The sequence below is a fragment of the Hyperoodon ampullatus genome (assembly GCF_949752795.1).
Source record: "Hyperoodon ampullatus genome assembly, chromosome: 18".
Taxonomy (NCBI): Eukaryota; Metazoa; Chordata; class Mammalia; order Artiodactyla; family Ziphiidae; genus Hyperoodon; species Hyperoodon ampullatus.
Genome location: NC_136931.1, coordinates 55707991 through 55729556, shown reverse-complemented (window position 1 = coordinate 55729556; position 21566 = coordinate 55707991). Strand labels below are relative to the sequence as shown.

At 54.9% G+C, this 21566-nt stretch overlaps 1 protein-coding gene across 1 annotated transcript; it reads right to left on the bottom strand.

The window, feature by feature from the left end:
* Window positions 1-1296: 1296 nt before the first annotated feature.
* Window positions 1297-21182, bottom strand: KASH5 (KASH domain containing 5; the record flags this gene model as incomplete). The annotated part of the gene is made up of 19 exons (XM_079724243.1): window positions 1297-1456; window positions 1563-1679; window positions 1760-1824; window positions 3321-3366; window positions 5135-5193; window positions 7309-7431; window positions 7734-7821; window positions 7985-8049; window positions 9025-9084; window positions 9332-9388; window positions 9654-9731; window positions 14300-14350; window positions 14688-14805; window positions 15052-15213; window positions 15476-15542; window positions 16747-16811; window positions 17289-17475; window positions 17901-18005; window positions 21140-21182. 19 exons carry the CDS (start codon window positions 21180-21182, stop codon window positions 1297-1299), a joined length of 1716 nt encoding a protein of 571 aa, XP_079580369.1.
* Window positions 21183-21566: the final 384 nt, after the last annotated feature.

Genomic DNA, 21566 nt, shown 5'->3' with positions numbered 1-21566 from the left:
GCCTCTGTTTACTATAACGAAACTTACCCATCTTCCAAGACTAAACGCAGATGTCACCTATTTGGGAAGAAATCTCTAACCTCCCAGGCTGCGTTAGGTGCTTTTCCTGAGCTCTCTCAGAGCCTGTAGCTACCTCTATCACTGTCCTGCCTGGCTCAAAGCTCTCCCAAGGAAGCCTCTACAGTGCTGAAACTGTTCTATATCTTGACCTGGGTTTTGGTTTCATGGATGTTTACATGTGCAATAATTTATCCAGCTGATACTTGATTTGTCCATTTATCATTGTATGTAAGTTATACCTCAATTACAAAGTAAATAACCAAAAACAAGTAATTAAATGTCCCCCAAACTCCCATCATCCTCAGGAGAAAAATCAATGCTCCTCAGCCTGGCATTGGAGGGTCTATTTTTCTGTCTTCTAAGGTCTAGCCATGGCAAATAGATGATCACTAAGTGTTTGCTGAATGAACAAATGGCACACCCTTTCCTGCTGGCCGTTGGTGACATCTATGTGTGTGCCTGGCCCACATCTTGTTCTCCCTCTTTCTGCCAGGAGAGATGCTTGCTCTCCGAGTTGCCCTTGCAGCTAGGGGTGATCATGCCAAACAGTTCTGGCCGATGAGACAGAGTCTGCTGCTGGCTCTGGGAAGGTTATTGCTTTTCTTTATAAAAAGGAAGAGAGGGCTTCCCTGGTGGCGCAGTGGTTGAGAGTCCGCCTTCCCGGTCTGGGAAGATCCCACATGCCGTGGAGCGGCTGGGCCCGTAAGCCATGGCCGCTGAGCCTGCACGTCCGGAGCCTGTGCTCCACAACGGGAGAGGCCACAACAGTGAGAGGCCCGCATACCGCAAAAAAAAAAAAAGGAAGAGATGTGTCCCTTTCTCCCTGCAGATATGATGTATGAAGCTACAACACCTGCCACCTCCTGAGCACAGGGGAAGGGCCAAGAGAGTCACAGAGAATCACAGCATGCTGGTCCCGGTGCTATGGAGACTGAGCTGTGGGTCCACAACTGCTCTCCTCCAGACTTGTTTTGTGAGGGAAATATAACCCCTAGTGCTTAATCCATTATTGGCTGTGTTTTGCTATTGTTAAGAAATGTAATTGCCAACATTAAAAACCCAAGAGACTTCACACAAAAACCCAATACAGGGCTGTGAACCCTAGAGCACTGTATCTGGGGTCCTGGCAGTGGGATAATCCCAAATCACAGTGGCACACCCACAGGATTAACAGTAAAAAGAGCCCCAGTTAAGTCACTGAACTAGACGCCGCTCTGAGGCGGCGGGATGCGTACCTCACACTGGAGGCGGCTGGAGGTAGCAGAGATGGAGGTGGGGCCAGGTGGTGGGCGGGGACTGGCCCAGCAGCCGGACCGAGAGCAGCAGCAGCAGCAGCAGCAGCAGTAGCAGCAGCAGGCCCAGTACTGGCGCCAGGATCAGCGGGTGCCGAGTGACTCTGTGGGGAGGCAGCACAGTGCTTGGGGGGTCCAGGGGAGCCCATGGTATCCCGGCAGTGCCCTGTCTGACCATCACCCTCCTTCTGGAGATGCCTTGGGGTGCACCTGAGCTGCTGGAGGTGCAGGGGGCACAGGCAGAGGTGGCCCCAGACTGGCCTCTTGACTGGGACCAGCTTCTTCACCACCGGCACCAGGGCTTGCTGCAGCTCCGGCTCTGAGGGCCTGCTGGGGGGAAAGGAAGGCAGGGGATGGTGCTGGACTTTTTCTCTGCCCCCAAGTCCGCCCCCAGGCCCTCCTGCTACCTCTCAGGAGGGCTTCCTGGGATGTATCCAGGGTGTGAGTCTCCCAGAGGGATGGGGAGATCCACCTGGAAGGACAAAGGATACAAACTTGAGACACCGGGTCCTGGATTGGGAGCGGTGCTAGGTTCAGCCCGCTGGACAGAAGCGACCACATGGAAGGGGATGCGACACAGTGGTTCAGTGCATGAGCCTCCCGGAGACACACTGCTGCTTTGGGCTCCCAGCTCTGCCAGTTTCCTGCTATGTGTCCCTTGGCACATCACCCCATCTCTCCAGGCCCCACTTTCTCCATGTGCTGGACAGGGATGATGACGGCACCCACCTCACAGGGCTGAAGTGGAGAATGAATGAGTGAATGTGGGCAAAAACCAAAAAATCAGGAGGTGGGCTCAGAACAGTGCCTGGCAGACAGTGAGCACACAATAACTGTGTGAGCTACTCAACATTATTATTTCCATCTTCCGTCTGATTCTGGAAGTATCCAGGCTCCCTGAGGGCAGAGACCCCATCTTCTTGAGGAGCCCAGCCCTGGGCTGGGCCTAGTCCACCGTGGATACTCTTTGGGTCCATCTTCCTGCCCTGTGCCAGGCCCAGCAGGCGCTTTAAGATTGAAGCCCCAAATACTCCTCCTGCCTCACTTTCCCACCTAATCCCCCATGTCTTTCTGAAAGGGCGTCCCCTCTGCGGATCTCAGGCTTTCCCACCCATGCCTTTGCTCTGTGGATGATGATATGGTAATAACAATACAATAAATAAAGAGTTCCAGGAACACCAACCCCAGCCACTATCTTCACCACTGTCGCCTCCTGTGTGTCTGCTCTGTGCCAGGCACTTTACGACCTGATCCTTAACACTTATCCTCACCCTGAGAGCTGGGTAAAGATCGCTGTCACACTAGCCGCGAGGAAACTGAGGTGAGGCCCCAGTCTCCACGGAAGGGAGCGTGGTGTGGTGGGAAAGAAGTGGGCTTGGGGTCAGGCTGCTCAGAGAGACCATGTTGGACGGTGTGGACCCTGAAGGGTCCCAGGTGCCTGGAACGGAGGCTGGCACACCTTCGGGGCTCACGGTTCTTATCTGAGGACTGCAGGCTTCTGACCTTGCCAAATTTCCTTCCCTCTCTTCCCTTGCCTAAGAATCAGGATTGTCACCTGCCACTTTGAGAAGCAAAGGAGCTGCTGTGGGTGGCACCGGGCAGGGCAGCTGTGACAGGTGCAGTGCCCCAAAGGAGTTCTAGGGCTGGCCGGGGAGGGTCCGGCCCTGAGTGTGGGCGCTTGTGCGTGTGCATTTTTGCAACCCGGGGGTGTAGCCACGTCTGTGGTGTAGCGGCTGCAGCCCTGTATGTGTGCTTGGGGGGTCCCCTGGGAACATTCTGGCCGCCCACTGGCCTGCAGCCTCCCTCTGCAGCACCGTCTCCTCTCATTAGCTGCAGCGAGGGCATCGTTATCTCTTGGCCAAACTATTTTTCTGTCTGCTTGGGGGTGTGGGCAGGGGCTGGGGAGGAGCTGTGACTACAGCAGCCTCATCTGAGGGCCTGCAGTGCATGGTGCTGGGGACTGCGTACCGTGACCGGGATCTCTGCTTCCTCTTCTTCCTCTCTTCTGGGCAACCTGGGGCGACAAGAAAGTCGCTGCAAGCATCTGTCTCCCCGGCCTGGCTCCCATTTGCCCGCTGTGTGGCGGAACCTTTAAAGGAGGGCTCATAACATGGATGGGCACCATGGAGAGACCTGGAGGATATCCTGGAGCCCCACAAGCGAACTGTTGCGAGTAGGTCTCAGCATCTGTATTTTTTCAGGGAAATTTTCACCAAATTCTCCACAGTATGTGACTCCTACAGGGTCAGGGGCCTCTCCACCTCATTGGCTTTCTCAGCCGATCAGAAGCTTCTGGTTCTCTCACACCCAAAACACCAGAGACTCAGATCTCTCCGGGACCCCACCCCCTGGCCCAGCTTCCTGCCTGGGGGGTTGGGCCATTTTCAGTCAGTCTCAGTCTTACTGGGTCTTCTTTGAGAACTGGGACTCCAGCTCAGACTTCCTTGACTCCAGAACCCAACTCTGTGGGCCCTGCCCCCATCCCAAATCATTTCTCTTAAGTGTGCAAGCTCCAGCCTCTGCGCCTCCTACGGTCACAGCTGTCTGAGCCCCTGAAATGTCTCTCTGGGGACTCGGGCCTCAAGCTGGCCAGCCCTGACGTCCCTTGGAGACCCAGATGTCCACACCACCTGCCAACCACCTTCGCTGGGGATCAGGGATCCAGACTTCCAGCCTTAGCTACCAGCTTCAGGCCCAACACCCTCAGGATACAGCTGTTTCCTCAACTCCCATCCAATCCAGGCTCGTGGGCCCCAGCCTCTGCCCCAGTCAGACACACAGCTGTCTGATCCTCTGGGACTTCTATTCGGGGACCCCCAGCCCCTCTCTCAAGGTCCAAGCTCTCACCCCTGGTCACGTCTAGGGGTCACAGGATTCACCCCTTCCCTCACTCCCAGCTTCCCAATCTGTGAATCATACTGCCCCTGCCCACCACACCCTGCTCGGATGTCCAGCCCCTACGCCAGCCCTTGTCTCCACTGCTGCTCAGCCCCCTCTTTCATTCCCTGGTGACGCAGGAGGAGGTCACAGCTCCAGGGCCCCCATCCTGCCCAATCTCAGCTTTCCCAAACAAGTCCAATTAGAGGCCGCGGCAGGCAGCCTCATTAGTTGCCGCAGCCGGGAGCCTGCAAGAGGGGAGCAGGGAGAGAGAGGCACCGCAGGAAGGCAGAGGCCCCATGGAGGAGGGTGGGCTCAGACATCTAGTGCTTTCTCTATCCTCGGAGGCTGCACATGAGCCTCGTAACAGTCGGTAACAATCACAGGGCAGGGGCTCACTCCACCTCATCACAAAGTAACCGAGCTGGGATTTGAACACAGGCTGTCTGATTCCAGAGCCCCTGATGATCTCCCAACTGTCTGGCTGCTCTCCTGGGGCACAGTCTTGGTCTCATTCATCCCAGGGCTCCCTGGAGGCCTTGGGAGAGGTGTGTTCAGTGACAGTGACTTAGTGACTGAGCTGTCCCATCTGCCTGATGACTGTCTTCTTGTCTAAGGGCCTCCTATACGAATACCACTCCTAACCCCAAGCAGGGCCTCCTCCAAAAGTATTTCCCCCCAAGTGGGGTTGGGTGCTGGATGTCCTTCTGGAACGATCAGGGTCTGAGGGCAGGGCTGGGTCTCACTCATCCTGGTCCGCAGGCCCAGGGTGGCCTCAGCATGAATGAACGAGGGAATGAGTGATGCACTCCCTCAGGGCTCTTCCAGGCCTTGTACTCTAGCCATCTGAGAGTTAGCATCACCTCGAGGCAGAGGGATGGCTCAGGGAGGACCAATCTTCTTACCACATTGATCGCTCCTTCCTTCCTTCATGAGGGTACGCAGGCTCTCCCTGGAAGTTTCTCTGTGGGAAAGAAAAGCTTAGGTCTCCCAGGCTGCAACACCTGCCAAGAATTCACCACCTGCTTCTAAGACCTGCCCTCCTCTTGGGCCCCCCTTGAGGATGGCTCTATCATCCCTCCAGGAGCAGAAGCCAGAAACAGGACAGTTGTTCCACCAAGCCCCTTTCTCCTTCAGGACCCAGGAGTTCAGGACCCCTGCACCTCTCACACTCCTACAAGCCTCTCACACTCATCTGGGCCCCAAAGAGGCTCAGCGTTTCCCTTCCAACACTCTTCTCCTCCCAAGTTCCCAGTCTTGGGGACCCAGGTCCCCCTCCATTTTCTCTGGAGACATCCATCCTTGCCTGTGGTCTCAACCACCAACTCAGCACTTCTCTAAATACATCCCTGAGCTCCAGCCTTGTGCACCCACTGCCCCTGAGAAGCACCCCCCTATCCCTCAGGGTGCTTACCTCAGAGGGTTGCAAGCTAAGTTCAGCGTCTTTCTGTCTACTCCCTTCCCGGAATCCAGAGCCCTCAACCCCGCTGTCAGCGGGTCGGCAGCTCTGTCTCCCTGCCCCAGTTCTCTCTGCCTGTCCCTTTTTCTCTATCCCAAGGCCCTGGTCTGGCTCAACCTTCACCCTCTACCTCTGGACCACTGCCCCAGCCTCCTCCCTGGCCTCCCAGGCTCTCAGCCTCCAGTCAGTCCCCATGTGGCCCCAGAGGGGTCTTTCTACATCCAGAGCTGACCTGCCCCTCCCTACCCTCAGCCTTCCTGTGGCTTGATGGAGAAAAGCACAACCTCTCAGCTTCACCGACAGGGAATTCCTTTCATTATCCAGCCAGACCTCACCTCTCATTAGTCACCCCCAACTGCCCTCTGCTCCACAAACACGTTATGTGGTTTCACGCTGCCACATCCTTGCATTTACTGTTCCCATTGCCTGGAAGACCTCTCCTTTCTCACACCACTTAACTTCTCTCTTTCTTTCTTCAAAATAAACTCGTGCCAGTTTCCCTGTGATATCTCCTTCAGTCGCCTACCCAACGTGGAAACTCTCTTCTCGAGGCTCCCACAGGGCCCGCCGCCCACCCCTAGCACATGGATCATCCTGCATTGGGATGGCCTGATTGCATGATCTCTACCAGGCCTTGAGCGCTAGAGGATCCAGGCCCTGAATGATTCCACTCTGTATCCCCAGGAGCCAGCGCAGGCAGCACCCGGAGGCCCGGGTCAGTCTTCCCCTCCAGGAGGCAACGGACCGCTCTCAGCAGAAGCTTGCTCTAATTTACACTTCCCCCGAGGAGCCTGGCTCTCCCCCCGACAAGCTGTGTGATCTCCCTCTGAGCCTCAGTTTCCCATGAGTAACAGGATGAGGGATGCGGGTGCCTCAACCTCGCAGAGGCAGTGGGAGAGGTCAGTGAGGAATCCAACAGGAGCGCTGGTGTCAAAGAGAAACAGAAGCTTCTCTCAACTCAGGGAAAAAGTGAACAGAGAAACGAGTTTGTCTTTTAAGGATGATGAACAGCTTTGAAGCCGTATAATTTTCAAGACAATACAGCGTTGTTTACAGAGCTGTTAGCAATATTTCCTTAAAAAAAAGGAATTCTTCTGGCACTAACAGCTTAAAATCTCACTTTTCAGCTGTGAACGCTGAAGATGAGTTGTCTTCGTTGTTTCAAACAACGTTTGAAATATTGTTCAGGTATTTACGGAAGTCATAAAACAATGGCTATTGTTGAATTCAAGATTACATAGAGGGCTTGTTAAGTTTTTCTCAAAGGTGACATATTCAAAAGGTAAATGCTTAATGTACCTTTATGGAGTCAAGAAGAACAATTCACTTACTCCCTTCCCACTGTAGTACCATTTTAAATAAGGTGATTCCTGACAGTGTATTTGAAATAAGGACAACAACCACTACCATGCAATTTGTGTGTTTGCTTTGTTCACTTTTGTCTTGCACACCAGCAGGCCAGTCCCTAGAGGGCAGGGGTGGTGTCCTGTCTGGCCGGGGGCTCCTTGGCCAGCACAGAGCAGGCCCTCAGTCAACATCCGTCTGTGAGATGGGGAACAGTGAAGGCCATGGTGTCCCAGGCCCTGGATCCCGTGGTCTCGGAGCCCCTCCTGTGCTCACCTGCCCCCCAGTCGGGGCTTCAGGTGGAAACTCAGCCTCCTCACTGGTCTCATTGATGACCTCCTCCCACTGCCACACGCCACACAAAGGGTCGGAGAGATCGGCGGCTGCCACTTCTTGTTTCTGGGAGAGAAGAAGTTGTTTCTGAGGCCAGGCAGAGTCAGATTAAGGCAGAAGACAGGTCAGAGGTGGGATGGAGATGGGCTGAGGCATGAGGATGGGAGGTGGAAGGAAGGTGGGGTGAGGCTGGGCTGGGGAGTCGGTGGGAGCAGCACCCGGGAGGGGTTTGGTGCCCAGACCAAGGACTGGGTTAGGGAGGAAGTTAAGGACTGAGATGGTCTTGGGGGAACTGGGGTGGGGTGGGAGGGCTGGGTCAGAGTTGCCGCTGGCGGTGGGTTAGGGTGTTCTAGGGGTGTCAGGCCCACCTGCTGAATGGCCTGGATCTCCACACCCAGCGATGGTGGTGACAGCTTGGTCCAGTCCACTCTCCTCACCTGAGCCCCTTCGGGTAGCCTGGGCACACAGTCAGGACGGGGAAGGCTGCCTCCATGCCTGCCCACCACCTGTCAGTCAGCCTATGCTGGGGTTGCTGCCCTGCCCACCTTGGGGCTGGAGGCCAGGGGTCCCTGTCCTGGGGCTGCCCTCCTGCCTCCTCCACCCCCGCCATTCCACTCACTCATCCAGCCCCTCACGGGTCTGACTCAGCTGCTCCTCCAGGTGTGAGATTTCCAGCCTCAGTTCCTGCAAAGGAAGGAGTGGGGGACCCCTGGGTCTCCATTTTTCCCCACCCCCATGCCTGGGCTCCTCTTCCAAGGTCAGTTCCACTCCTGTGGCTTGTTTGGGCTCCTCCAGACACATATTGCCAAGGGAGAAGGGGAAGAAACAGTGACAGAAACTTAGGAAGCCAAAGAGAGGCAAAGAGCAACAGGAACCCAGAAGGTAACCTATCAGTCAGGAAAATTAAGAAGAGGAAGGCAGAGATAGAAACACAGGGAAAAACAAGAGACACAGAAACAGATTCCCAGAGAGGCAAGAGACACACGGGGTGCAACAGAGTCTGAAGACAAGGTACAGAGAGAGGAGGCGCCTCAGGAGACAGAGGGACTAGACCCAGAGTGAGGCCGAGACAAGAATCTAAACAAGCCCGGCAGAGATACAGAAATAGGAGGAGGGGAGATGTGGTGAGAAGTCACCCACAGAGAATGAAAGTGGATGGGAGGGATTTCCCTGGTGGTACAGTGGTTAAGAATCTGCCTTCCAATGCAGGGGATGTGGGTTCGATCCCTCGGTGGGGAACTAAGATCCCACCTGCCGCGGGGCAACTAAGTCCGCGCGCCACAGCTACTGAGTCTGCGCGCTCTGGAGCCCTCGCGCTGCAACTAGAGAAGCCCGTGCGCTGCAACAAAGAGCCCGTGTGCTGCAGCTAAGACCCGACATAGCCAAATAAATAAATAAGTAAATATTTTAAAAAATAGGAATGTGGATAGGAGATAGAGATGGAGATACAGAGAGAGAGAAAGAGAGAAAGGAAGGAACAGAGGAAAAGTGAAAAGGCACAGAGAGACAGAGAGGGAGAGAGACACACAGTCAAACAGTAGCGATGGGAGAAACAAGACGTGGAGACTTGGAAAAAGATCAGCAGAGACAGAAGGAGGCAGCAAATCCCAGAGATGGCAAAAGAGAAGTGGGGAGAGTGGGGCCAGGCTAGTGGGTTACCTGGGTTGTGGTTCTGTACTCCTCCAAGGTCTTGGCCAGACTCTCTGCATGGCGAGTGTGCTGGGAAAGCCCAAAGCTGACTGAGACTGGGCCCAGCCCCCCAAAGACGCTGAGGCTGGGTGTTGGGGGGACAGGCGGGGTGGGGTTGGGGGAAGAGCTAGGGCCTGAGGGAGAGCACCAGTTTCCCGGGAACCACTCTGATCTCTCCTGGCTAATTATCCAAGGATTAGAGCCAAGCAGGACTTCCCTTTGCAGACTCGGGGCAGGAGACACACAGAGGGCAAATGTTTCCCCCCAGCCCCCTCACCTCGGAGAGGATGGCATCTCGCTGGCAAATGAGGCGTTCACACTCGTAGAGCTGCCGCTGCCAAGGAAGGCACCCGTCCATCTGTCTGGCCTGCCCTCCCTGGCCCGCCCACTCTCCCGAGCCCCTCTCCTCAACCTCCCTCCATGTCTCTGGACATCAGCTACACCGAGGGGGGTTTCAGCTGAGTTGCCCACTGGCCCTGGGAACCTGACGGCTTGATTGAAGTCCCTGATCTCACCAGACCACAGGGGCTGAAACTGGTGATTGTAAAAATGGCCTCGGGGTGGTAGGAAGTTGTCAAGGTGCAAGGGAGGGGTGGCACCTTCAAAGCATCTTTCTCCGTGGCCAGCTCCTCACTTCTCCTCTTCACTCCATCCCGCTCGGCCAGCAGCTTCCCGTTCTGAAAGAAGGGACCCTGGTCACATTCACTTCAGTAAATGGCCATGTTAATATTCATAGCTGACATTTGCTGAGCACTTGACGTGCCTCGGGCCTCATGCTCAGCACTGTCTATCTTTTAGCTCATTTAATCCTTCCAACCATCCTATGGGATCTCAGCTTTGATTTGCAGATGAAAAATCAAAATAGAGCTGCAAAAATGGAGATAAGATAGGATGCATGGGGTGGCTGTGAGGATTAAATGAGCTAATTATTATTGCTAATAGTTACCGAGCACCTTGCCAGTGTTAGCTTATTTCTTATGCCCTATTTTAAAGATAAAGATGGGAATTCGCTGGCAGTCCACGGTGAAGACTCCACACTTTCACTGCTGAGGGCCTGGGTTCTATCCCTGGTTGGGGAACTAAGATTCCACAAGCTGCGGGGCACAACCCCCCCAAAAAAAAACCAGTATGATGAACCCCCATTATCCATCACCCAATTTCAATAATTATATACATTCTCCCCGTTTATTTCTTCTATATTTTTCAAATTTTTTGTTTTGTTTTGTTTAACCAGAGTATTTTAAAGTAAACCCCAGGCATCATATTATTTCACCTGTAACTACTCCAGCATTTGTATTTCCTACTTGAGGACTTTTCCTGTAGTAAAACCACAATACAATGATCACTCTTAACAAAATTAATAATAATTCCTTAATATCATCACACACCCAGTGCTCTTTTTTGGTTTCGGTTGTCTCACAAATGTCTTTTCACGTTTAGCTTCTTTGAATGAGGATCCAAACAAGGTCCACCACGGCTTTTGGTTGAAACGTCCCATTTCTTTTCATCTGACAGTGATCCCCAACCTCCCCAGTCCTGGCACTTTTTCAGGTCCTTCATTTGTAGAAGAAACCAGGTCATTTGTCCTGTAGAATTGGTGCGTTTGGATTTGGTTTACTGTGTTCTTGTTCCCTGTGCAGGACGTTTACCATGCTCCTCCCCCCTCATCATTTCCTATAAACTGATGGGTAGATCCAGAGCCTTGTCCAGACTCCTGTTTAATTTTTGGAAGGAAGATTTCATGGATACTGCTATATGCGTTACACTGTGCCATTCAGGAAGAATGTAAAGTCTGGCTGTCCCAGTTATTAATTTTTACACTGTCATCATCCCCAGTTTTACAGAAGAAATTAAGGATTGGCGTGGCTAAGAAACTTGGCCAAGGTCACGTGGAGAGTAAGTGGACTCAAACCCAAATCTGATTCTGAATCCTGCACTTTTAACTCCCAGACTCCTCTGAGCCAGACGCAGCCCTGGATGAGAATGGGGAACGAGCTTCGTCCCTCATCTCAAGTTGCTCATCACTGGAGGTGGAGACTGACACAGAAGCAGATGATAACACATGAGGTGGGCCTAGGGCCCTGGGCCCTGAGGGAGCCCAGGCTTTACAAGGAGGCTGTACTGGGTCTGAGTCCTCAAGGGTAAAGAGAGTTATCTGCGAAAACAAGGGGGCTGGGAGAGGGCAGCCCACGCCAGCCACAAAATGGGACTTGAGAATAAAACAGACCAAATTCCAGTCTAGAGCTTCCAGGCACCAAAAACCTAGCAAGTCGCGCTGAGTTTTGACATGAGGCAGTCACTGGGGAAAGCATTTCGGAGCACGGAGGCAGTCGACTTCCCTTGGCCACACCCCTCCTCCCGGCGCCCCTGGGGATACCAAGGCCAGCTGCCCCCCTCACTCCAGCCTGGCTCAGCTCCAAGTCCTCCATCAGCCGCCTTCTCCCCCTCTCAGGCTCAGCAGGCCTGGGCTGCCAGGTGAAGGGCAGAGGAAGGACGGGCCAGGAATGCTGTGTCAACATCTGTCCACCTGGTCGGGATTTACAGGCTGGATCCTGGGCCACTCGGCAGGGAACCTGGTTACTCAGCCGCTCCTGCCTTCTTCTGCAGTAACCTGAGCCCTGCTCTGTACGTTCTCGTAGGAAAGCTGAGTGTCCCTTACTCCAGCATTATTCTACTGTAACTTGAGAACTTGATCTATAGATGGTCTGTAGGCAGCTGCTGAGAAGGGAAAGGTGGGGGAAGGGAACCAAGAATAGCTTGTTTATCAAGCACCTAGGATGTCCCAGGCACTGCTCAAGGCACTTGACCTGGCACAGGCCTTCTGGGCCAGGAGGAGGCAGAGACTGCCGGCTGCCATTCACCCTGCTTATTCCCTCTCCTACTTTCCTTGGGGGTCCACTCTCCACGCGGGCAGGTGGGTCCCAGCCGCAGCTCTGGAGGTGAATCAAGATGGAAATCTCAGCAGATTCAGGACAGATACCCGGCTGGTTAGCTAACCCAGCAGCCATTCTCACCCCCTCTCACTCGTTTGCCTCCCACTCCAGAGGCTGAGGAAGGTCAGATATTATCCCAGCCTCTCTTGTCATGTAATCCAGTGAGCTGTGAGAGGGGTCTGCTGGTGTGGGGGTGGAGTGGAGGTGCTCCTGGAAAAATGTTTCCTTCTTATGAAGAGAGAGAGCCGTGAGAGGAGCATTTGTCCCCCTTTGTCCTGCTTTGAGTGAGAATTCGGAGCTGAAAGTATCCCAGCCCTATCGGTGGCCGTGTTATCCATGCCAGGGAGTGGTTTGGCTATAATCATTTGAGTCACTTTAGCCAATGAGCTATGAGAGGGAGGTCCTGTCATGGGGCTTCAGGGAAAGTTTCTTCTTGTTCTTAAAAAGAGATGTTTTGGGGGAGGGGTGGGATGAATTGGGAGATTGGGATTGACATATATACACTAATATGTATAAAACAGATAACCAATGAGAACCTGCTGTATAGCACAGGGAACTCTACGGCACTTTGCTGTACAGTAGAAACCAGCGCAACGTTGTAAAAGAACTATACCCCAATAAAAGAGATGTTCTGGAAGAAACAGTCACATCCTGTCTGCACCCCATGCTTCACACCATGGCAGCCATCCTGCAGCGAGATTCCCATTGTCCCAACAGAGGGAATTTTCATGGAAGAGCCAGGGAATGATAGTGGAAAATTTTTTGGTTTACGTGTAAAAGCCATAATACAGACATAGGACAAAGAGATTTGGGAGGATCAGGCAGAATGAGTATTACTGCCTGGACTGGGCACAGATCCTCAGCGCTGGGGGAGGAGTTCAGGAAGAGTCAAAGGAGAGAACAACAGAGTGAAAATGGGCCCTGAGGCCAGTCCCAAGTCCCAGCTTAGACGGCTGGACAGGATGGATGCAGCTGAACCACAGAACCTCTGGAACGTCTGGGAATCTGAGAGAGGTGTTTCCCAGCTCAGTCTGTGAAGCAGCAAGGTGTGTGAAAAATAGAACAGAGATGGCTGTGTGAGGAGCTGAGGCACAGAAGGCCCAGTGAGGCCCCTATCGACACAAAGTCACAGGAAAGCAGCTAAACCTCCTCTGTGCCCCTAAAAGGGTATGGAGGAACCCCAGTGGCATTTGTGGGTTGTGGGGTTCTGACGAGGGCTACTACCAGCAGATGCAGTGAGGACAGTACATCCAGAGACCAGAAGGCAATGTCAGCCCCCCAGTGGATGCCAGCGTGTGGTGGTGACTAAGGCTAAGGACCAGATGGGACAATGAACGTCAGTCTTGTGACCAGCAGAGAGAACAGACACTGATTGAGGAGCACTGAGATGCTGCATGGATCTCCAGTAACTTAGATGCCACCTTCCGTGCGGGCTTTATTTCCACTTAAAAGGAGTAGGTGGACCCAGAATTAACTAAGACGATGTTTTCTGTCTCAGAATGGGGCTTGAATCGGCCCTGAGGTTGGACTGGGCCCCTCCATGCCATGTGCTGGGCTCTGGGCTAAAAGTGGCCATTTAATCCCCACAACAGTCCTGACGAACAGATAGATACCCTTCTCTCCTGTTCTTAGAGAATAAAACTATGGCTCAGAAAGGGCACGTCACATGCCTAAAGGTTGTCTGTTGTGTAAGTGGCAGAGATGGGATTTTTTTTTTTTTTTTTTTCCTGGTCGTGCTGTGCAGCATGCAGGATCTTAGTTCCCCAACCAGGGATCGAGCCCGTGCCCCCTGCAGTGGAAGCTCAGAGTCCTAACCACTGGACCGCCAGGGAAGTCCCAGAGACGGGATTTGAATCAGGGCTGACTTTAAGACCTGTGTTCTTTCCACCATAAAAAATACGAACACCACTAGCTCTTTTAGTGAAGCTCTTTCCGTGGGTCCTGCCATGTACCTAGCATCCTCTTGTTTAAATCTCACACAATCCAACCAGGGAGATTCCATTATTTTTCCCTTTCTCGCAGGTGAGGGCACTGAGGCACAGAGAAGGGCAGACTGGCCCATGCTTATGTAGGCAGCCTCAGCGGAACCAGGAGTCCGCCCCATGCCCCACCCTCTTACCGACTGTGGCAGTCCTCACATGCAGCCATGTGACCTTCAGGAACATTCACACGTTGGGCTTCTGAGGTCTCCCTCACCAGACTGAAGGGTGCTTGTTGCAGGCGGCTGGGGGTGTTTGGGGCAGCAGTGGGTAGGGCAGGAAGATCCTGAGGACTGGGGAAAGGGTGGGGGTGGGCACTGGGCCTCAGCTCACCTCCTCCTGCAGACTCTCCATCTCAGCCACCAGCTGCTGCTGCTCCTTTTCCTGACCGAGCCCAGAGACAGAACAAAGCCTTCTTTTCAGGCCTCCTTGCCCCCAGATTGCCCTTTCTCCACCCCTGGGCACGCAACTTGGGCCTGGGTCATTGAGGAGAAGGACCGGGGGAATGCGTCTGGGGAGCCCTGATGACTGCTGCTGTCCCCTTTGTCATGAGAGGGATGGCAAGGAGACCCGGACCCAAAGTCTGGGGAGCAGGGCCTGGACTGAGGGAGGAAGCCCAGGTGACTTCTGCCCTTTTCCACTCCATAGTCAGTCTCTGTTGCTCAGACGCCAAGAGAGTAGGAAGAACAGTGCACCTTTGTGCCCCTTGCCAGAAACCCACCGTCTGCCGGGCTTGGGCCAGAAGGCCGCGATTCTGTTCCTCCAGGCTCTTGGCCAGAGTCTTCAGGTCCTCCAGTTCCTCATCCACGGCCTTGGCAAACTGCAGAGCCTGTTGGGTACTGAGTGGGGGCGGGGGCAGGTGGGCCACATGGGAGAGAGGAAGACAGAGATCACAGATGTAGATCCACTCAGAGCAACAGAGAAATCCCAGACAGAGACCCAGAGAGAAAAGGAGGGAAAGAGACTGAGTGTGGGGGACAGAGACCCAGTTTCTACCTAAAATACTAAGAAAGTGGGAGTGAGCCTGCACCTGTGGGCAGGTGGGACACGGGGGTGTGCAGGAGGGTGGGCGGGGCCGGGCCCACCTGCGGAGCTGCTTGCGCAAAGCCAACATCTCCTCCCCGAGGCGCAGGGAACCCTCCTCGGCTGTCTCCACACTGCGCTGCAGTTTGGCGTTCTCCTCGGCCAGCCGGCGGTTGCTGAGCTCCAAGTCCTCCAGGCTGCTCAGCAGGTCAGCTGTGGCGGGCCTGGGGACAGGGAAGGTCCAGGGTCACTGCCCACAGCCCTGGCCTCCTTTCCCCGCGTTGGGGTAGGTGCTGGTGGCGGGGAGATGCGGCTCTTCTAGAGAAAGAGAAATAGGAGACTGCCCTGCTCCCCCTGAGCTATTAGCACAGCCTGTGTCCCTCACCCACTTCCCGAAGGACCCCAAGCCCTAGGCCAGGCCCTGGGCCCTAGGCAGGCTGGAGGGCATGGGCAGGGGGAGGGCAGGGAGGGGCTGAGGATAGGTACAACTCAGGTCTGGGGTCTTCGCCTCCGAAGCTCTCCAGGTTGGCTGGATCCTCAGCTTCTGAGCATCCTGGAGGGAGACAGACAGAGGGTGGTGGGTTCCCAGGTGGCCTGAGATGTTGGATTGCTCCAGGATTCCGGCCTTGGTCTTCCTTTGGTCTCTATCCTCAGATTCACTCTGGGTGATCCCATCTGCTCCTAGGGCTGCAATTATACACACCATCCAGAAAGCCTCTTGCTTGTGGGTACCTTGAGCTCAGACTGGATCTCCCCATAGCCCCCAACTGCCCCACATTCATCATGCCCAACACTGGGCAGCACCGCAACTGCCCCAAACTTGTCTGTCCTCCCAGTTCTCCCACTCGCCCACCCAGCCCCTGGGCTGTCCTGGCTCCCTCACTCCTCCTGCCTCAGGCCTCACCTTCTCCCCCTGGATCCTCACCACAGCTTCCTCCCTGGACTTCTGGCCTCCAGCCTCTCCTCCCTGGACTCCTGGCCTCCAGCCTCTCCTCCCCGGGAGCTGACCTGCCCCTTCCCTGCTCACAACCCGGTTGGAGGAGGTTCAAGAGAATATCAAGAAAGCTATATTTTTTGACTTTTGTTTTGTTTTTATAAGCCTGGAGAAATAGAACATGAACACTTTTTTATGGAGCACCTCCTATGTGTGAAGACTTTGGGGTAGAACGGTGAGCAAACCAGCCGACCAAACAGCAGGGCAGGTAATGAGTCAGATAATCAGATTTCTGCAGGGGAGGACTGCAGGTCTGTGCTGAGGGAGCTGGACAGAAAGGGACCTTAGCCTGCAGCATCCCAGGCCCTCCCCACCAGGGCTTCCCTATCAGGTGTGAAGGATGAGGGAAGACACGGAAAGTTTAGGCTGAGAAATAGCCTGAGCTGAGGCCAGGCCGGAGCGGGGCAGTGCCGGCAACAAGACCAGAGGGACCGTGAATGCAGGGACTAGCGTACAGGGAGGGGCCGGCTTGCTGATGGTGTTGGAGATGATGATGAGAGGTGGGAGGGGCCTCTGTAACAGGGCTGGTGTTAGGAGGGGTTGGAAAGAACCCGTGAGGGAAAAAACAAACAAACCCCAAAGCTCAGGGCAGCTGGGAGGCAGTCATGTCGTGGAGGCGCCTAGAAAGCCAAACTCGCAGCTCCAGGTTAGAGCAAAGGTCTCTGGAGTCCTGCCCCATCCCCTGCTCTGCCCCTGGGTGGGAAGTTCCCCACACTGTCTGACCCTGGGCCTGCCTGCTTCATTCTATATATAACAATCTCACCAGATGGCAGTTGCTGGGAGGTCAGGGTTCCCTCAAAGGCGGTCTCCTCTTCCAGCTCTAATCCCCTGTATCAAAGGGATGAGGCTTAGAGCTCCCTGCAACAACCCGCCCAATCCTGACCAGCCACTGGCAGTGGGATTGCGGGTGGTGGGTGGAGGGGACAGGTCAGGTGAGAGTGAGCACCGTGGGGAGGAAGGTGAGGCCAGATGGCAAGCGCTCGGGGCCAGATGGAAAAGCAGGAGGGGCAAGGACTGGGTTTGGAGGAGGGATGGGGACAGGCCTCTGTCAGCCCCTTAACATCGCCCTTCTCCTCCTTCCAGCCCATTTTATTTCTGCCCCCAGACTCCCTCTGCCTCCCCATCTCAGGCACTTTGTCCTCAGACCCCCCCTCCCCCAACCTCATCTCTACTTTTCTCTCCTCCTCAGCTTCCTTCCAACCACAGCAGGTACCTGTGCCCAAAGGGTGCTGGCTGCAGTAAGCAGGTATGAGGTTAGATCTTAGGAAGGGTTTCCTGGGGGAGGGTGGAGGTGCGGGGACCCACCCATCCAGCTGACAGGCAGCAATCCAGTCCCGCATGACGACCAGGAAGGTGTCCAAGTCCACAGTGGCCTGAGGGCCCTCCCCATTGGGGTCCAGTCTGCAGGCCAGTGTTTGGAGGCGTGCATCCTGGGGGCCCCGTCCCGTCACAGCCTCCAGGTAGGCTAGTACATGGGTCACAGCCACAGTGCCTGGGGATAAAGCAGGCTGTGAGGGAGCTGGGGCAGGTGAGGGGTGGGGGATGGGGACAGGCGATGGCTTTGAAGTGGGACCACTGGCTGGGCTGGTGGCACCCCAGCACCATGGCCCTTGGGCAATGGGGCCCAGTCAACCCCACCTCACAAGGTGGACCGAAGAGGACCAGCTGTGCCCCACCAGGCCCACAGTGGCTGCCCTGCCTCCCTCTCCCAGGGCCCAAAGACCCACCCTCCTCTGTTAACGTTCCCCAAGTTTCCTCCCCTCACCGTCCTTGTCCTGAAAGGCCTCCATCCCCTTATCCATTTCCTTCCTGAAACTTCCCACAGTCATCCACTTCACCCTAGCCCATCCCTCTCGCTATGGCTCCCCAGTTCCCAGCCCCCCATCTCCATCCGTCATAATCCCTTGATTCTCTGACCTGTCCTCTGGGGGTCACAAGCCTCAAACGTGGAGTTGAGTATTTGCTCCTCTAAGCTGAGCGGCGTCCCCAGGCTCCGCTCCTCTGGCTGGTCCCAGAGGTGCACTGAGGAGACAAGAGGGCCAGCCCACCTATGAGGAGGGGCGACGATGAAGAGCAGAGAGGGGTGACCCCAGGTCCTGGCTCCTGCAGAGGGGAAGGAATGCATTTCAAGCCGCCTAGAGTTTGGGCTGGTGGGGAACCGCAGGAAGCTTTGGGTGGGGGCCTCAGTGTGAGGGTCTTTGAGTCACCTCCCCCATCCCCCGACCTGGGAATGTGGGCCCCATCTTTCAGGCCAGGAAGTGCCCCTGCTGTTGAATCCTTTGTGTTCAGTCGGCTCAGGAGCCCAGATACTGAACAAATACTCTGAGTACAGCCTTTCCTCCTCTCTTCCCCTGCTCCTCAGGCTCGGCTCAGAGTGGGCTAAGGGTGGAGGAGGGCAAAGAAGAGAGGATTCTGGGAGAAGCCGAGGGTGAAGGTGGGCCCAGGAGCCAGGAACAATCCAATATCGCGCGGGCAGCCTGGATCGATCCCTCCCGGCAGGCAGCATCTCCGGTCTCCCAGCCCACCTCAGGGCTGGGTCTCTCTCCTTCCCACATCCCTGAGGCTGGCGTCATCAGTGCCCACGGCCTGGGGCCTGAAACGAAGGGGGATGGGGCAATCCAGGCAGGGTGGGTGGTGGGGGAGCAGTTAGGAGCTCAGAGTCCAGCTTCATGACTGTGGGGAAGTCTTTTCTCCTTTTGGAGCCTCAGTTTCCCCACCGGTAAAATGGGTGGATAGAGTGATCTCCCCTCCCCAGGGCTGGGAGGGCTAGGTCTGTGTATTTGAAGAGCACACCCTCTGCACAATGTGAATATTCTGGGGTCTGTTGGTCCACTGCTGTATCCACTGTGCCCACACATAACAGGCACTCAACAAATGCTCCAAGATATAGAAGGAGCCTATATATTCTCTACCCCAGGACCCACTGGGCCAGCCCAGCCTCTTTCCCAGGGCTGGAAGTGACCTATGAGGCTCCCTGCCCTGCCCCTGGACAGCTGGGTATAGCAGAGGGCCAAGCACAGGCTGCAAGGTCTGACAGACTCAGGGGGCAATCTGGGCAAGGGACTCAGGCTCTTGGAGCCTCAGTTTCTTCCTCCGGAAAATGGGTGGTGGGGGGTCGTTACTTCGCTCCTGGAGAAGAGATGAGATAAAATCTGGAAAGGCCCTGGCCGAGGGACTGGCACATGGTGGAAGCTCAATAATAAAACTGAACATTTATTCAGCCTTTAATAGGAGCCAGGCCCCTTCTGAGCATCTTACACGAACCATGGTGGCTGCTATTATTAGCCCCACTTTAAAGATAAGGATACTTGGAGACAGACAAGTTAGAAACTTGCGCAAGGTCACATGTTCAACATTTGAGTGCCCTTTCTCATCCCTCTGACTCTTCAAGGGTTCTTTGTAGTGAGCTAAAATTTGTCCCCTTGGGTTTGAACTCATGCTTCTAGGGAAGGGGAGCGGGAATGTATAGTTAGGGGAGACACCTCCTCTCACTGTGCCCCCATGTTATGGAGGAGGACCCTGAGGCCCAGTGAGGTCACCCAGGACTGGCTGCCTCCAGATGTCGTGGGATCTGAGGATCTGCATGTATCTACAGTGCAGATGTGACACTCTGCCTCCCGGGGCCCCTCAGGAAGATGTCACTCTGCTTCTCTCCCGTCTTCTTTCCCTCATTTCCTTCCTCAGTGTCTCTACCTCTCTCTGTCTCTGTCCTGTCCCTTTTCTAGTTTTTTCTCTCTGGCTCTTTCTCCCCCTCCTCCTCCCCATCTCTCTGTCCCCTGAGTCCCGCCTGCCTGTCTCCATGTCCACCGCTCCCATTTTCTTCCCTGTCTCTGTGCTTCTTTCCCCACAACTCAGCGACTCTCCGTTCCCTGAGCCTTCTCTCTCCCTCCTCCGCTGTCTCGTCTCTTTCCCTCCCCCCTGCCTTCCTCGGTCTCCATCCCTCCTGGGTGTGTTCCTCCCTTTCCTTCAGGAGCCTCCCAAAGCTGGCTCAGCCCTTGGCCATCGGTTCCTCAGTGGCCGCACGCCCTCTGCTGGTGCAGACAAAGTTTAGATGTTTAGATGGTCCCTCGGTCAGCCTGCCCTTGCTTCCCGAACCCCGGTGTCTGCTTCCTACCTTCCTATCTGGAGAGCCTCCTGAGGCCAGAGTCCAGGCCTGCTAGGAGCCTCTAAGAAAGGGGTCTTGCCTCTCCTCTAGGGTGGGAGTCTCCCTCGGGCTCTCTCACTTAATAGATGGGTTTCAGAAAGGGCAACCCAGCATCTTCCTCCTGAAGCCGCTTTCACACCCATTTGGTCTGCATCCATCCAATTATTCAAGGACTTAGCAATTGGGTTCCTATTACATGTCAGGCATTGCTCCAGTGCAGCGTGACCAACAGGGAAGCCACTGGCCACAGTGGTTCTTGAGACCTGAACTGTGGTGAGTGTAAATTGAGATGCTCTATTAGTGTAAAGTACACACCAGATTTTGAAGACTTAGTATGAAAAAAAGAGAATGACTCCAACACATTTTTATATTGTTGTATGCTGAAAGGATACTGTTTTGGATATATGGAGTTAAATAAAATCTATTATTGCCATTCATTTTGTCTGTTTCTGTTTTTCTTTTTCTTTCAATGTGGCTACTAACAAATTTTAAATTACATATATGGCTCGCACAATGACCAGCGCACCTCTAGGGACTGGGAATACCAGAGTGAATAAAACCGAGGCTGCCCTGTGGAGCTCATGTTCTAGTGGGGGAGACAGAGTCTAAACAGACAGACAAATAGATGTCAGTGCTGTGAAGAGAAGTAAAGCAGGAAAGGGGAGAGAGTGCGACGGGGCAGCTGCGTTACAGAAAGCAGAGATCTGAATGAAGGGAGGGTAGCCTGTGGGTCACCGGAGAGGGTGCTCCAGGCAGGGGGCACAGCGCATGCAGAGGCTTCTACTCTCGCAGTCTGGCCTCCCCAGAGCAAATGAGATAAGGTGTCCAGGCAGGTGGGCACACAGCAGGCACTTAATCAAGGATCCCTCCCTGCCGCCCACCCTGCCTTGAGGTGGAGGCTCAGCCACCCCAGGCCACCTCTCCCAAGTCCCCGAGTCACAGCCTGGCGCCCCATCCACCCACTCCTCCCTCTTCATCCTCCCACGGGACAAACAGGGACCCAGCCACTTACTTTCGGCAGCGGGGCCACCCGCCTGGCTCTCTGGCAGGTCCATGAGCCACCCCCGCTGCTCTGCAGCTGCTGGCGAAGCTAACAGCTCCCCCCCATCACTGGTAGGGACCGAAAAGGGACCAGCTTCTTCAAGAGATCCTGGAAGGACAAACAGGGGACTGGCCTCCTCAGACCAGCCACCCGTGGATGGAGACCTGCCCTGCCCCACCTGTGCCCCAGGCCGCTCTGGATTCTCAGAACCAGTTTGCCTACCCCTGCCTGGACCAGTGCAGCTCCCACTCAGACCTATTTTATGGACTGGAGGTGTGAGCTGGGAAAATGGGGGGCCCAAGGAGTGGGCGGCAGAGATCAAAGGGAGTAGGGTCACTCCTTCCTGCCATCCCTCCTCCCCGCAGCGTGTCCAGTTCCCCAGCCCTGTCCCTCCTGC